At 42.1% G+C, this 17,800-nt stretch overlaps 1 protein-coding gene across 1 annotated transcript in view; it reads right to left on the minus strand.

The window, feature by feature from the left end:
• Positions 1-17,800, minus strand: part of EBF2 (EBF transcription factor 2) — a 181,609-nt gene that overhangs the window by 34,227 nt on the left and 129,582 nt on the right. Inside the window, exons 8-10 of the mRNA XM_016203452.2 lie at positions 4,700-4,817; positions 3,056-3,186; positions 1,972-2,098 (exon numbers count right to left, since the gene is read on the minus strand). Of these exons, the coding sequence (XP_016058938.1) occupies positions 1,972-2,098; positions 3,056-3,186; positions 4,700-4,817 (376 nt within the window). The remainder of the gene's footprint in view (positions 1-1,971; positions 2,099-3,055; positions 3,187-4,699; positions 4,818-17,800) is intronic.

The raw sequence follows: 17,800 nt of genomic DNA on the forward strand, positions 1-17,800 counted from the left end.
CCTAGGCATCGGTGGTCTAAAGTGAAGCCAAGGATTAAAACCCCTGCTTTCAGAGGAAGTTAACACATGTATATACACAGACACACACACATGTACACGCATGTGCAAACAACACTTGGCTCCAGGCGTCATAACCCTGCTGAGTATCGAGACCGTTACTTCGGAAGAGAGTTGAGGATTGTCTGAATCATGATTGGTAATAGCCTTACCCATCTCCTCTCAGGCCAGACCTGTCATCCATGTACAGCGGGTGTATTTGGGAAAATAGAGGTGCTGGAGCTCTCTATGTGGAAAGAGTCCTGGAGTGAGACCTGTTCCTCACCCGACTTCAGGGACAGCACATGTTCCTGGTGTCCTCCTACCCCACCAACCAGTTCTTATTTCCTCCACAGACTCATCATTACCCTGAGCCCTATACTTCAGTGCTCCTGAGGCTAATCTAGACTTTTTCTATCTTGTATTTACACCCCTTTCCGTGATCATCTCCTCCAACCCCCTTCCACCTACTCCTCGTTGATATCTAATCAGACATTGACACTTAGACAAGAATATATGCTGAGTCCAAATGAGAGAATATACTATAAAATAATATTATTAGAAATTCATAATATGGTTTATATATATTTCTTTCTCTATACCCCTATTTTCTCTTTCAGAGTATAATATCCTGGTTTCAGTTTTTCCAGGTCTCTTTGGCTACTGTGTTTCCCCAAACTAAATCAGTCTTTATATCAAACACACTTGTTTTTCCTAAGATAACACTTCTGAGTTACTTTCCCTTGCATGGAACCCTCAATGTCGTCTTATATGTTGCCAAACAAATCAAATCCAAATGCACAATCAGAGCTTTTTTTTTTTCTTTTTCATTTTTCAATTTATGGTAAAATACACATAACAAAATTTACCATTGTAAACCATTTCTAAGTACATAGTGTAATAGCATTAAGTGCATTCACATTTTGTTATGCAACCAATCTGCAGAACTCTTCACCCTGCAAAACTGAAATCTGTACCCATTAAACAACAACTCCCACTCTCCCTACCCTCAACCCCTAAAAACCACCATTCGACCTTCTGTCTCTATGAATTTGACTGCTCTTGGTACCACACAGGGCTTTTAAGCTGTTTCATGGTTTCCCTTCTTCCCGTGCCTAGATCATCTAAGCTAAGTTCTGGCCTAAGTTCTACCCAAATCCATCACCGCCTGCCCATCTCACCTCTGGGCCTTTACACTTGAGTTTCCCGTAGTTGAAACATTCTTCTTTCTCTTTACCTAACCAAACCCTCTCCATCCTTAAAAATGTCCATTTCCTCCTTGAAATCTCATCCCACTACTCTAGTCCACACCTAACTCTCTTTTCCTGGTATTCACATTCCATTCATTGAAAATACCAGATATTTTGAATATCCTAATTCCCAGCTGTTCTGTGCAATATACCATTGCCTCCTCCAAAAGTTCTAAACTCCCAATAACGACCATGTGTTATATGTCCCTGTACCTTACACCTAGAAAAGACAAGTATTCAACACATATTGAGATATATAATAGATAATTTATACTTCAATAAAACTTTAAAACAATTTGAATCACTCTGCAGCATCAACAGGCAACTCCCTTGAATGCTTTTCAAGAAAATTTAGTTATATCCAGCAACTTTGTCTAATTTTTTTTATCTAGTTGCTTGGATAAAGGTCTGTTCTAGAAAGGTTCCAGCAGAGTTAAATTTATAAGGATGTACCCCTGAGATGAGCTGCCCGGACCACCTCCCAGACTGTGAAGAAATTGCTTAAGTAAAATACAAATTTAAAGTAAGTCTCTACTTCCCCATTCAATGCCTTTTACCCAGTCCACTCTTCCTACACAAGTAGAAAGACCTAGTAAAGCTAGAAGGATTAAAAAATAGAGAGACTGAGAATTAGACCAAAGGTGAACCAGGGGCCAGTCCCCTTTGGAATCATTTTCTCACTCACCTGTGTAAATGAACCTCCCCGGAGCTCCTTTGCAGAACTGTTTGGATTTGTAAGATAAAGTCACTTCCACTACTCCAGGGATGTGCCGAGGAGGAGTCTGCACTCTGATGGCGTGAGGAGTTATTAGCTGAGGAATGAACAGGGATGGAAATAAAACACCTATTATAGAAGTTATCACTGAGAATACTGAGAACATGAGGATCTCTCACAACCACTCCCACCAGGGCAAACTGATATATTCACGGCACCCCAAACTTTCTAAATACCCCGTCCCTGTCTCTCACATATTTCTCTCTCACACCCTGGAATTTCCTCTCAACCTAACTTGTCTAGGTCCTCTCCTTCCTACTAGCCCAGCTCAAGTCCCTCTCACCTCTTGTGCCCACCCTACCCCATCCCTGTAATCACACCCTCCCCCTAATTCCTACACTGCTATGACCTCACATACTGATTTGGCAACTTCTACATTCAACTTAGCATCATTAGTTATCTTTCTGTGACTTGTCCTGTTGGTTTTCTCATTATGAAAGTAGAATATATCCACTTTAGAAAATTTGGAAATTACAGAAATATATAAGGAAAAATATTAACATTGCATAACCTGAGACAACCATTATTAATCTTTGATCTGTTTCCAGTACTTTTCTATGGGTGTGTGTTATGTAGTTTACATTTTACACCCTCAGATACTGTAGTCCTGATTCCCCCACCCCCACCTCCTTAGCGTTATACCATAAACATGCACCCTTCTCCTGGTCAATAGAATTTTTTCAAAACACAATTTTTAATGTTGGAATGATATTCCATCATTTATTTAACCATTCTTTTTATTAACCAATATCTAGGCTATTCCTAATTTTTCACAATTATAAATAATACTGCAGTGAATATTTATCTTTTTAAGGTATCCATGCCTACAATAAATTGTGGTTTACATGTGGTTAATCTTTGGTGCTCTACTCATAATAGGTACTTAATAATGCACATTCATGCTGCTGATACTACAGGAAATAATAGTTTCAAACCCAGAGCAAAACAATCTTTGGGCCAAAGAAAGTCAGGGAAGGGAGTTGCCCTTGCCTACCTCGCTCCATACAAGCATGGTTCCAAACACCACTTGGAGGCCATCAAAGAAGTTGTCCCCAATGATGATGACCATGGCTCCTCCTGTGGTCCAGCCTTCACTTGGGCTAATAGCTTTGATGCAGGGGGTAGCTAAAAAGATAGAAAAGGAAAGTCAGGTCTGCTGTTTGGTGGTGGAAGTTTGGAGTTTAGGAAACTGGCTGCTCTTAAAAGCTGTTGGTCATTCCAAGAAGTTCAAGTTGAGCTTTGCTGACTTGCCATCATTCCTTAATTGGTTGTTGGTTTTCACCAGGTCATTAAAGCCTAATGAGTTGACCACTAGGTATGAAAACATGGAACACTTAGCTAATTGTGCAAAGGGTGTTTTTAGAACTTGTTCTTTTTTCCCCATATTTTTATAAGTTGACCACACTGGAAATGTGTAAATCCCTTTTCTCTCTCCACCTCCTCTGCACTAAGATGTTAAGATTTACAAGGCCTGCTAATGTGCTAGAGAGAGGAGGGGAAAGCAAAATCTGTCATAGGTGAAGGTTTTTTCCTGCTCTATCAAGAGACAATTTCTAATCGCTTTCCTAACTGTGGAGGAAGGATTTTCCCCCCTTCTTCCATATGTTCGAGGCCTCTGGACTTTACATCCCAACAGGAACCCAATATGGTTTTCAGGCCATAACTAAAGTCAATCCATCACTCCATTTCCAAAGCTGACAGGGTCAAAGGTGGAAGAGAACTTTGGCAGGACTCCAAAAACATGAGCCCCCTTTGAACAGCCAGTCAATCACATCCAATCAGTCAAAAGAAACTGGATGGGTTCCTAGTTCTGAACCCTGGGGTTTTCTTCTCCCCGTCAGTGCCCACTGTGGGGGAATTAACACCACTCCAAATTCTTTACTGATTCAATCATTTTCTTTCAGTTCATTAATTCCTATTTTAAATGATACAAGACACATTTTAGAGGCCAAGTTGGGGTGGGGGCTGGTGGGCAGCGCACAGCCAAGCATTGCATTAAAATAGTCCCCGATCTCACTGTTCACGTAGTCCACGACCTCCTGCGCCGGTGAGCTGGAGTGTGGAAGGAGAGAGAACTTAGATGGGCTTTACTTGTGTTTGTCCGTTATCTTCTTCAATATACTTTAATTTTTTGGACAAGTTGAAGTTTAACAGTTACCGGTATTTCTAATTACTTTAATGCACTTGGAAAACTACCCAGAGCAGACCATGATTTCTTCTAGTCCAAGCAAACAAAAATCAATTAGTGTCAGTTTCATTCTGCACATTGTTTTGTTTTGCCCACAATCTGTTTAAGGGCACATCTGACACTTATTCATACATGTCTGGCACTGTAATGTTCCTGTTTAACTAAGATGTCATACGCCTACATTTGCCTGAAATACCTGCCTAGCAAAAAGAAAAACACACAACTGAATGGAATGGACTGAGGCATGGGGGCTTAGGCATCCAAGGGGAGACGTGCGGGGGTTACAACAGAGCAGGCGGGAGTCAGTGTTTACAACTTCACTTTGAAACCCACATGGTCTTGTGTGCTTTCTCCACTCTTACTCAGAAACATAAATTTGAAATTCAAACAAGGAAATCATGGAGGACTTCATTTGTCTGCCAATCTCACCCAGCCCACAGGTTGCCCTACCTTCTGATGGGTCCAGTCTTCTCGCTCTCCGCCCATGCTTTGAGTTGTTATGAACAAACATGTTGTCGGAAACAGCCAGCACGTGTCCATCCACATTCACTGTTGTTGACAACACAACCTGCATATTTAAAGTAAAAAAAAAAAAAGAAAAAAAAAAAGAGAGGGTGGAGTTAGTTTAATATAAAGTAGTAAACGTACCAGAATTCTGTTTGCCAGATTTCCATATGGCTGACGAGAAATAGAACAGAATTTGGGGACAGGGCCATGCTCTTGGCATTTCACCTCCTCTTATAATTATGGCAGAGCTTCATGGAAAAAGAGACTGCCCTTCACCCATGTTCTGTCACATATTTGTGTTCAGAGTATGCCCAGATGATGAAATGGGGAAACTGGCCATCTGCCTTCTGGTTCTAGAAATATGGTTCTCTATCAAAGGACCTGGACAATCATTCCCAGCTGACCCTGGAGCTGTCGTGGCAACAAGGAGTTGATTATGTGTGATCTGGAAGCTAAGACGTAAGCACCAGCTGGGAGGTCATTTCTCCAAGCTCAGGAATGGGTTCTTGCACCTCTGACATGTGCTAACGTAATGCTGGCATGGAGATGCTGCCTGATGACTCTCGGTGTAGGGCCTGGGTGAGTTCCCCTCCTAACTGCCTCGTCTCTGCCTTGTTTGACTAGTCAATAGGACAGACAGCATCACTCACTGAGCCTCTCCTACAGTCTAAGCTCTGGGGGTGCGCTCTGGAAAGAGGGACGCGGGGTCTAGAGACTAGAGGTTACAAGGCATGACCCCTGCCCTCAAGGAGCTTACTTTCAAGCTGGAGAAACAGGCTAACATAAAACAAGTAGCACAAGGAATGAGACTCCATTGAATTCTATATGCAAGCTGCAGATCAGGAGTGTGGGAGTTCAAAGAAGCAGAGATCAGCCAAGGTCGGCGTAGCAGGGAAAGTGTAGCAGAACCCAGTGGACTTGAACGGACCTACCACCAACTTACTTGATCCAGGAAGATGAACCATCCTAGATATGAGTCTACTTGTCAGTTATGCATGTTATATACATATTCATGCATATGTATAGGCTTTTGAAAATCCTCACCCAAGGATATGTTTTTATTGATTTTTAGGGAGAGCAGAAAGGAAAGAGAGAAAAAGAGAGAGAGGTAAGAGTAACATCGATCAGCTGCCTCCTGGATGCACCCCGACCGGGGATCAAACTCTTAACCCAGGTATGTGCCTTGACTGGGAATTGAACCTGCAACTTCTTGGTGTACAGGACTATGCTCCCAACTGAGCCACCTGGCCAGGGAATTCATGCATACATATAGACTTCTCGAGGAAGGAAACTGAGTAGGTATATAATGAGGATCTGTATGTTGAAAATGACTCTTCCTGTCTACTCCCAACTTAAATTTTCTGATATTCTACTTGTAATTTTTCTGCAACCCCTTCCTTACTTATTAAGTGAAGGAAGAAAACCTTGACCCTGCCTTAGCTCCTAATGTAAAATAAGATTCATTAAACGGCACTTAAAGTTTTTTACTATGAATAATTTCAAGTAAACAAACAGAATAGTATAATGAATTCCCATTTTTAGGTAAAATTTACATACACTGAAATGCACAAATCTTAGTTGCACAATTTTGACAAATGGATACATGCAGGTAATCCACAGCATATCATGATTTAGAATATTTCCATCACCCCAAAGTTATCTTGGTCAATCCTACCCACTATGCCCCTTCCCGGGGCAACACTCTTCTAATTTTTTTTTTTTTTTTTTACCTTACATAGAGTTTTAGATGGTATCCTTTAAATTTTTTAATATATACTTTAATATAATATAATTGGGAAAACCCCTAAAACCATGAGTCCACAAAGCATTTCATGTAGCCTGGTGCTATAGGGAAGACAGTAGCACACAGGAAATTATACTTGGACATGAGTGGGCTTCAATCACACAACCCAAATGCATTCACTGAACTCCTGCTACGTGTAGGGTATTGTCATGCCAGATTCTAAGATTATAACCAATGATCTGACTGGTACAAAACACAGCATAATATTTCTCCAGTTGTCATTTAGAAAATTATTATCAGTATAATTGCCCACAATTAAGGGATACAGCCTGTCTAGCTCCGGGTCTGCTTTCAATTGTGTCCATGTTAACATGTTTAAAGTCTGGGGACAGTCCTTCCAGAAAGTTCCTATCATGTGGCGGCCACCGTGAGACGGAGACATCCATCACTCTGGGTAAGTGCACGAAGCACAAGTCCTTATCAGGGACATGTCGGCAGAGCACAAGATGGCATCACAGTCAAGGGAAGAGAAAGGCTGTCTCCTGCTCACGGGGGTAAGAGAACCATGACGTTGAAGGCATTTATCTCTGTATATGCTTACCTCCCCCCCACCAAAAAAAATAATAGGAGGTGGAGAAAAAAGAGGAATCAGACCACTTCGTTAAATTGTGTGTGTGAATGGATTTTCAAAGACATAGCTGTCATCTGTGGGGGAAAAATAAACACAAGAGGGTGCTTTGCGCTTTCATTGCTAACGAGCTGTGCTAGGCACAGTGAGGGGAACCCGGCCCGCCTGGGGATTCTGTGGATGTAAAGAGCATTCTCTCTGAGAGCCCACTTTAATCCAGTCCACCAGCTTCTTGTCACACTGTACTTAAACACTCCCCGTGCATTCCTGCCACAACATACGGGACTTTCTCGAGCCAGCTGATTTCATCATTGTCCATTTGGGTGGAGTGAGAGTCAGTTCCAAAGTGAACATTTCCCAAATGACATACCCTGATGGTTCAGATGCACTTCATTATTTTCTATTAACAATGGAAATAAATTTTAATCTCTTGCTGGCTAGCGCTGGCCTCTCATGACAGCAAGGGAATTAACCTGAATTATTTCAGTGTCTGCAAAATTTATTACAAGATTTTAAATTATGTCCAAATGTATGTGCGTGTGCGTGTATATATATAGATAGGAGACAGGTTCCCATTTTTAATCTTCCAAATATTGTAGACTCTTGAGGTATCTAGAAGAGCCTGCCAATTAAACCAAGCTTGCAAAGTGGAAACAGTTTAATTCACAAGCCCCACCGCGTAAAACCAGACAAGGTTGGTTGTTGTTCTTACACACGGAGGCACACACAAGTGTGGGCTCTTACACGCATTCGCTCTACCCCTGGAAGAAAGAAGGACATTGTGGAGGTGAAGATACATTTGGTACGTTCAAAGCTCCAAATTTAACTTCCTCCGCTGTTTTCTGATGACTGATGACAACACTGATATTTTTCTCTTTGGAGAAGTTGAAGTTTCTGAATGTTTGAAGACTAAAGGAAGTGGAATGTGCATTCCAGCATCAGCTCACTCCCAGGCCTTCCCCTTCCACAAGCCAGCTTCTTTCCCTAGTGAGCGTTTCCTGGGTCACGAAGGCTGACCCCTTCCATCTGGAATCAATCAGTCAACCCCTGACAACTTCCTGAAACACCTCACTCCATTTCCTGTTCTCTCCCCCTTCTCTCTTTCCCCCTGGTTTGCTTCACTCCTGAAAACTGCAGGCCACAGCAGCTTAATGTTAGAGGGTCAGACACAGTTAGACTCCAAAACACTACACAAGGACACCTTTGACCTTCAAAAATCTTTACATCTTAGCTAAACAAATCAAGGTCAACATTTCTTACCATTACCTTGTTAACTATTTGTAGGCATCTATGCCAACCATCTTCTGATCGTGTAACCATCAAATACCACTTGTTCACCTAAGATCATAAACTGGTCTATTTCAGAGGTAGCAAGCAAACTTAGTATTGACAAGGGGTGCCATTTGGAGGTACCTGAAACTAAAAATCATGAGCATTATAACAAACATATGGAGGGGATTCCAAACAAAAGAACTCCTATGCCACATCGGTGTCTCCTATCACCTAAACCTGATACCTGGTATTTTCTAAAGCTGTCAAGCTCTCTTGGCACCACTGATCTGCTGGCACAGCCCAAAACGATGCCAATTAGGAATACAGATGTCCATAATTTGTGCGGGATGGACCCCCGGTTTTTGCTACTGACACTGGTGACAGCTTTCATTTGTTTCTCATAGTTGGTGTATCTGTATTTCAGCTCAAAGCTCCAATAGGAAAGACTGCAGAGCTGAAAATTCTGCCGTTGTATTTTATAGCTCTCTTCAACTGATACATTTCAATTCAACACAAAAGCAGCAGCCAATTATATTCATGCAAATATTATTTATGACGTGGTAACTTTAAGCCAAGGTTCCAAGAAAGAGAAGTGGGGATCAATTAGAATTGCCTGCCCTTTTTTTAAGTGAAATTAGTTTTCTCACTTTTTGCAATTCTTTATTTTGCTTAGAGCGATCTCCAATTTTTGGCGAGGCCAAATCAATAAGCAGACCAACTTGAGAGTGACAGTGTAGGTTCTGTTCCGAATCATGAAATGAAATGGCAGTTTTAGCTGATTATACCGAAATAGAAACATAAAAAGTTTGTCTCTCCCCTTGAAAAACACCAGAAAGTCTTAAGAACAAAATCTATGACTGTGTTAGCAATTTGCTAAAAGTACTCAAGAAAACTGATTGGCTTTCTCAAGTTATATTTTTCTTCTCATTACCCCAAAGTACTCCCATGTCCCTCACTCTAATAATTTATACAAAGCAGGAGCTGAGTTGTAAAGAGCTCCTTCCTGCCTATAAAAGGCCTCGGTGGGAGTTACCCTTTAGGCGGACACATCGGTTAATCTGCCTGTACAACTAATTTTCCAATCGAGGAACTCTTTCTTCAGTATCAGAATGAGAGCATGTAGCATGGGCACTTTTACCACAATGACTTAGTCCCACCTTTAGGTTAATTTTATGCCCACTCTGAAATATCTTTGGCTTTTTGGAACAACACGCTTTTGATTTTTCATTATCTATCCTTCTCAAAACTCTGTGATTTAGTTAAGTGACAGAAGTCAGAGGGATGATCAGCTCGAATCCTCCTCGCTGCCAGCTTTTCTCAGCTCACACCCAGTTGTTCCTACAGAGATCCTAAGTCTCACACAGGAGGGTAAAAGAAAAGTCAAAATGAAAAAGGCGTGGAATGACTAAATGGTCTGCTTTTTAGAAACAGATGAGAATCCCAGTGTCTACAGTCACTGGAAAATAATTACCTTGGTTAAAGACCTCCCTGTGTGGATCAGAGTTCTTGCTTTGAAAACACATCAGATTCTACAATTAGACACATTTCCCCTCCATTTCAATGAGGGTCATGCACCTCGTAGCTGAACGTGGGGCCTTCGGTAGTTTAATCTGGGTAAAGCTACAATGCATAGCATTTATAACACACTCACCGTGGAAGACTGATACTTACTTACAAACACACGTACACCGAGCTAAATAAAATGGTCTTGAAAATTCCTGTTATTTTGCCAAGTATGGAAAAAAATTCTTTATGACATTTTACATCTGGAAATGGAATTAAATTCATGATGTGCTTTTCCCTTATAACTGTTCAGTTGCTATATATGTTATTTCAGCTTTCCCAAAGCATAACTATTATGTGGGGTTTTATTTTCCACCTGTGGAAGGAGGAAAGAGACACAGAGACCATTAAAAGGACAGAGAAAATCAAGACAGACTTCTGGTTGTGGTGAGCAACCAAGTTTGGAGTCCACATCATGAGAAGGAATTCTCCATTGGTGTTTTTATGCACTGGCTAATTCTCAGGTCGACAAGGGGAGTGTGATGGAGCGATTTGCCTAATCCTCCACTAATTCAGCCCAGGCTAACAACAAACAACTCGGCTACTGCAAATCGTGTTTCTCCTGACCGCTTCATTCTCAGCACACGTCATATTTTCAAACCAGTTTAAAGCCCAGACCCTCCTTTGTTACTGGACTCCAGAGTCTACCGAATTACCTCTAAACACCTACCCCACAAGTATGGATTTTGTCATCTTTTTTTTTTTTAAAGGAATTCCCAGAATTCTTAGCCATCCCTGTTGCTTCATAACCCCTAAGGCTGAATTGTCTGTTCAGTTAAGTATCAAGGACCAAATGAGAGAACACAAGGTTGATTGCTGCTGGGACAGACGTGGGGCATTTTGGGGTTGCTCACACTGAGGGAGGGGGGACTGTGGCATGAACGGCGGAACTCCTGGGAAGATTCTTTCTTAAGTAACCAGACGGTGCTGTGTTTTCATCAGTCAGAGGTTCTGTTTGACACTCCCAGGCCCTGTGCCACATGCCACAGAGGTGCACCGAAAACCCTGTCACGACCTCAAGGAGCTGCCATGTAGTTGATGAAGCATATCGAACACTACGCATAATCAGAAAATGCCACTATACGGTAATACATAACTGAGGGCTCAATTGTGCGCCCACTGTATACTCCAGGGGTCCGAAGGTGAGAAAAATTAACCTGAGCTGACGGCGGTAACAAACATTTTCAGCAAGGAAATGAGATTTGAGATAGGCCTTGAAGAGTTGAAAAACTTTTGCTGCACAACTCGAGGTTACTGAAATGGTTACAGTGTTGCCTCGGTTTTCGAATGGACTCCGACCTGGAAGACAGTTCAAGTTCAGAAACGTTGGAACACCGAGGGATCAACGGCCTACAGCTAGACTTCAGGATCCTGCCCTCAGTGGAAGCCACGTGGCATGTTCGACTTCCGAGGTGTGTTGGAAACCGAGGCATTGACTCCCGGGTTTATGGTATTTGTAAACTGAAATGCTTACCAATGGAGACATTCGAAAACCGAGGTACCACTTGTATTTGGGAACTTAAAAACAAATTCTCACTGCCATAAGTAGAGTAGGATGCCAAACAGCCTTTCCACTGGCATATTTTGGCAAATTTGGTTTAAGAAGAGACACCTTTGACAGCTTGTCTTTTAAAAATTAGTTGAATACGTACAGAAATCAAGTGGCAAGTTTTTTAAACCAGACTTTCATGTCATCAGGGAGCCCAAAGGTCATTAACCTGTTTACAACCAAATTTCCCTTCATCTCAAAGGCCACAGACACATGCTACTTTCAGCTGACCTCATTTTACTCCACTAACCCCATTGCTTTCCCCATCTAAAATGTATCCACATAGGATGGCTATGGTCAAGGGCAATATTTTACTAGCAAACATTTTGGGAGCCCCAGGGGAGTCTTAACATATGTGATGCCATCTTGATTTGGCTGGGCCATTCTCTTCCCCCAAACTCTGCCCCCCAGGGACCCCGTGAGTCACCTGTCATCCATGCAAAATCAGGATCATGCAGGCCCCATAAGCAGCCTAAGAATCTATGCTTTCTTGTTCCAAAATTAAAAGATCTTTTCTTTCCAGGAAGTTTTGCATTTGATTGTTCTTGAATGCGTTCAGGTTTAATGCCCAGACTGGAGTGTCCTAAGATGCTTGAGGGTTTAGGCTTTGCTTCCACCTCACTGAAATCTCGCATATCCTTTCCCAAAAATTCTGTCAGCAACTACCTGCATTCATTTGTCTCCCTTTTTTCCCCAAAAGAACTCAAAATACATTTCCTAGGTGAGTTGGTCAAAATCCTCATCACCCTGATTCCTTTCCCTATTTGAGACAGCAAAAGTCAGAGTGGGGGTGGCGGACAGTTATACCGTCAAACAGAAAAGCTTGAAGTCATCTACCCAAAGCCTTCCCCGAACTTAAAGCATTAGACTAAATAAAAGATTCCGAGACCCTCAGAGGTTTTCTGGGGGTTTTTTCCTGACTCCAAATAGATAATTATTATTTCTTAAACGGGACTATCTGGTTTGATTTACCACCAGATAATGGACTCACCTGTTGATCAGAGAGACCATAGACAAGTGATTTTCATTATGTGCTTTGAACCGCTGCTCGGTAGCACAGCAACCTTCAAATGGTGGATGAGATCACAGAGCAGCTGGAGTAGCTCTTGAACTGAGAGATTTGAACTGAAGAAACCTGCAGGCAGCTGGAGCTATATTAAATTTTTACCATTTGGACTTAATTTAAACTCTCGTTTCCCTCTTCGACGGGTATGAGAGAAACATTCAACATTTTTTATTTAAGGAAAATAGATGGTGGTGCCATTAAAAAAGTTTTATATAAGAGCTGGGGGTTTAAAAAATCATAAGGGTTTGTTGGATGGATCTTGGCCCTATTCCAAGACATGAGTAGCCCTGCCCTTTGCTCTTGCATCGTTTAGTCAAACAGACTAATGGCTAGTGGCCGGCTCTGTATAGGAGGTGTCTCTGTCATCTAATTAATTTCCCCATTGTTCCTGTGTAGTTGTTGCATCCAGCAGACTGCACTAACAGGCTCAAGCGTCTCACACTATGCAATTGCCCTGACCATGTCAGTCCTCGCCGGAGGAGATCATAGAGTCTTCCGTTCCCTTCTCCCCGCCACTGTGCATGTCTACTCTCTTCCTCAGAGTTCTGACAAATCTGCTGGGTGTAACTTCACAAAGCACCAACCCTTTTCCTCACACCAGTCCAGTCCCCCTCAAGATGCCCTTCAAGGAGCCCATCCTGGAGCTGTGTGCAAACCCATCCAGACACACAGGAGTCAACAGCACAGATGGCGATCCCGACCTGGCCCCTGAAAAGACTTTTCTTTCACTAGGAAAGTATGTGCCTCTCCATGCATCTTGACCTCTTATCTCTTGAGGCAAAGGATGGCAAGACCTGTATATGTATCTCAGTGCTCTCCCTAGCTTAACTGTATTTTTAAAAATGATTATTTTGGTGGATCTATTCTAAAAAAGGAGTAATTTAGGAGCTGAACTTGAGATACCCAAGGGTGACTCAGCAAAGTTCAGCAAATGGTGGTAAGAACCCTTATCTTAATGATAAGCAAGCTGTAAGTTTGAATGAAGGAGTTCCTTTAAAATGAGTCAAGCCCAGCCAGGCGTGGCTCAGTGGTTGAGCGTCGACCTAGGATCCAGGCGATTGGGGTTCGATTCCCCATCAGGGCACATGCCCGGGTTGCGGGCTCCATCCCCTGTCAGGGGTGTGCAGGAGGCAGCCGATCAATGACTCTCTCATCATTGATGTTTCTATCTCTCTCTCCCTCCCCCTCCTCTCCTCTCTCTGAAATCAATAAAGATATATTTAAAAAATAAATAAATAAAGTAAGTCTAGGGTTGGAGATGTGTCCAGGCACCTGCTACCAAGTCCAGAGTGACTGATGTACAGGTTGGTGCTGCCTGTATGACAGAAAACACTCCAGCCCTGGCCAGCGGTCATGTCTGTCTAAAATAGAGTCCCTTTGAGGCAGGAAGGAAAAAATCGGCGCTCAGGCCTCTAAGCCTCCCAATCTCAAGCAAAATCATCTGCTGACATCAGTGTCCTGTGGCAGCCGACGCTGTGGAGAACCTTGCAAACTGTCGGGAAGAGCGTCCGCACTGGCCGTTACAATGGTGGCTGTTCCTTAGCTCCCACTCACCCTTCCTTTACCACACCGCTGAGCTCCAAAAGCAGCACAGGACAAATGGCACCGCGAGGGGCCCCTGTGCTTCCAGGCCGGTCCCTGGAAGACCCCAGAGAAGCACAGCTAAGCTATGCAAATCACTTATCTTATTTTCTTTATCTCCCCACTAGGATGTATGTCTGCCCGGGGAGAATTTTATCTGTTTTGCTAATGTCTCTCCAGCACCTAGGATAGTGCCTGGCACATAGAATTTCCTCGGTGCTAGTGGCTGGGTGAATGAATAAATGACTAACTGCATCTATGTTTTCCCTGGGACTTGGAGCGGACCCAGCCAGCCTATCTATGAGAGTGACTTGGCAACAATAGCCCTGATTGTTGTCAACTTCTACTGTGTCTTAGAATTTGAATGTGGGAAATGACAACACGCCTGATTCCTCCTATTCTTGGCTTGATTTTCTTCTGGATTTTCCAACTGCCTGCTCTCCACCCACAACGCAGAGAAATAAAGAATGGGGTTCATTATGTTTTAACAGGCCTGTCAGCTTAAACTAGACATAATTTTTTTTCCTTTCCTTCACTGAGCTGTTAATCTGGGTGTTTCACCTAATTGTTCCATTTCAGGGAGGGCAGAAGTGATGTTCTGCATGCATGGTCCATGGGTTAAGGTACTTTGGGGGCCGTGGAAATCTTTTTTCCCTTCCTTCCATTTTTTAAAATGTCTCTCTTAAAAATTCATTCAATAACAATTTGTTGAGCCCTACAAAGTGGCTGGCATTGTGCTAGGCATTGAAGAGAAATATTTCAGAGGGAAGGAGGTTGGTGGGAAGAGATTAACCAAAGAACTTTTATGCATAGATAAAATTCTCCCCGGGCAGACATACATCCTGGTGGGGAGATGTATGGACAGACAATAGTGCGGTGAAGGCCTGGGGGAGGGAGCAGGAGTGAGGGGGAGGGGGTCATGGGGGGGCCTTCTGTAAAACTTTCAAAGATGAAGACAAATTTTAAATAAATAAATAAATAAAACATACTCATTACCCTCAAGCAGTCTATTAGACCAGCAATAATTGCAGGACAATGTGATCGGTTGTGTTGGAGAAGCTTGTGGAGGGTGGTCCGTTGGCAGAGAAGAGGGAATCGATAGGTCTGACAGAAGAGTCAGAAAATGCCTCACGAAGGGGGTGGCGCGCAAGTGTAGTCTCTAAGCATGAGCAGAAATCGCAAACTGAAGAGGGGTGAAGGGTTCTCAGGCAGAGGGAGGACACGTGGAAAGGCTCCAGGTGCGGTCCGTGCCGGAGAAGTCACTGAGCTGTGCCTGCTGAGTGGTGGGCATACGGAAGCATCAGGAGCTGTGCGTGCCTGGTATAAAGACACTCATTAGCCATGCCTTTGTAAACCTAAGCTTTTGTCTACGGACAGTAGATATTTATAACGTATGGTAAGCAGAGTGACGTGTTTCAGAAGATAATTTTAGCAGTTGTGTTGAGGGTGGATTAGACAAGGGAGGAGTAGGGAGGCTTTTTGCAGTTTTGGGGGAGGGATGGGTGCAACAGATACTTAGGAGGAGGAAGCGACACATTAACAATAAATGGGGAGGGCACAAATCGGGGCGAAAGTATTGAGTTCTGCTGTGAACACGGACTCATTAGTCATCTAAGTGAAGATGCCTAGGAGGGAGGCAGAGCTGTGTATCTGTAGCTCCAAAGAAGGGTGACATGTGAGGAGTGGATCCAGGAGTCATTCAGGATCCAATGGCATTTAAAGCCAAGAAAGTGGGAAGATCATCAGGAAAAGTCTTCAGTGAACAGGTCCCCATCATAAGGGTTAAACTGCATGGAGGATGACCGTTGGGTGTGAGATGAATTTCATTTCCTTAGGTCAGGGCTCTGTGGGACCCTAAGAGATGTTTCAAGAGGTCTGGGAACCCCTGGTATTTTAAGCAAAACTTTGTTAAAATGCAGCTTCTTGTGGGGATGGAAACTATAGCTTTTACTAAAATCTCAAAGGGGTCTGAGTAAAAAATGGGTTAATGTCCACTGTGTTTCAATAAATATTTTATACACGCCCATGATACTTAAGACTTGAACTGAATTGACGAGAGGCTTGGTTCAGGCTGGAAAATGAGTTCTATTCTGTCCCGATCAAATCTCCACAAAAGTATATAGTTCACATTAAAAGTATGTTTGCTCATATAACTAAAGCAGAGGATTGAAGTAATTGTCTATATGGTTTAAAATTATTACCTTTTCTTTCTGAATGAGATACCTATTCCAGGAATTCTTAAATCACCATCCCTTCAGATCATTCTCCCCACTACCATGATTACATACTACCTCTGGTTTTGTTTCATATTTTGAACTTGATCCAAGTTTCTCACTTGACCATTACAGCACATAGTCGAGCCTTTCTCCTTAATAGCCTTCTCCACGTAAAGGAGCTTTCATTGAAGGTTGTACTCAATAGACTCGGACTCCAGCATAAAATTTGCCAATTCTTTTCTGCATTAAGGGACACTTTCCAGAAGGTGAAAAGACAATGATGGAATGAGAAAAAATACTTACAAATCACTTACTATCTGATAAGGGCCTGGTAGCTCAAATATATAAAGAATTCTAACAACTCAACCAAAAAAGACAAGTAACCCAATTTAAAAATGGGCAAAGGATTTGAAAGAACATTTCTCCAAAGAAGATTCACAAATGGTGAGTAAGTACATGATAAGATGGTCAAATCCATTAATCATTAGGGAAAGAAAATGACTAGAATAGAAACAAAAACAAACAAACAAAAAACAACAACAGAAAATAACAAGTGTTGGTACAGATATGGAGAAATTGGGACCTTCATGCATTACTGATGGAGATGTAAAATGGTGGAGCCGCTGTGGAAACCAGTTTGGCAGCTCCCCAAAAAGTTAAAGATAGAGTTACCATATGACCCAGAAATTCTATTCTTAGACATATACTCAAGAGAACTGAAAACAATTGTTCACAAAAGAAACTTCTACACAAATGTTTATAGTAGCATCAGTTATAAAAGCCAAACAGTAGAAACAACCCAAGTGTCCTTCGACTGATGCAAAGCTAAACAAAATGTAGTATCTTCTTATAATACAATATTATTTAGCTATAAAAAAAGAATGAAGTACTGAACAATAAGGATGAACCTTGAAAGAAACCAGACACAAAAGTCCACATATTGTATGATTCCATTTATATGAAAAGTCCACAAGAGACTAATCCATAGAGACAGAAAGTAGATTAGTGGTTGCCAGTGGGTGGGGAGAAAAGGGAATTGGGAGGTATGGGGTTTCTTTTTGGGATGATGGAAATGTTCTGGAATTATATAGTGGTGATAGTTGCACAACATTGTGAATATACTAAAAGCCACTTTAAATTGGTTAAAATGGTGAATGATATGTTATGTGAATTTTATCTCAATAAAAACTGCAAAAAAACCCACACCCTTGCCAAATGTCTTTAGCTCTATCCCAGAAATAAGATAATCATAGAATCTACAAACTTTTTAAAAGATCTTTTCCCTTGTCTTTGCAAAAGTCAGATACTTTCACATAGGATAAAAATCCCTCATTTTGAGATCAGCAATATTTATTGTCACCCTGATAAAAACTCAAGCACACTGAAAATCTCACTTAGTAAATAACTAAAGAAGTAGAGGAAATA

This window comes from Miniopterus natalensis, chromosome 4, assembly GCF_054644295.1.
Source record: "Miniopterus natalensis isolate mMinNat1 chromosome 4, mMinNat1.hap1, whole genome shotgun sequence".
Lineage (NCBI taxonomy): Eukaryota > Metazoa > Chordata > Mammalia > Chiroptera > Miniopteridae > Miniopterus > Miniopterus natalensis.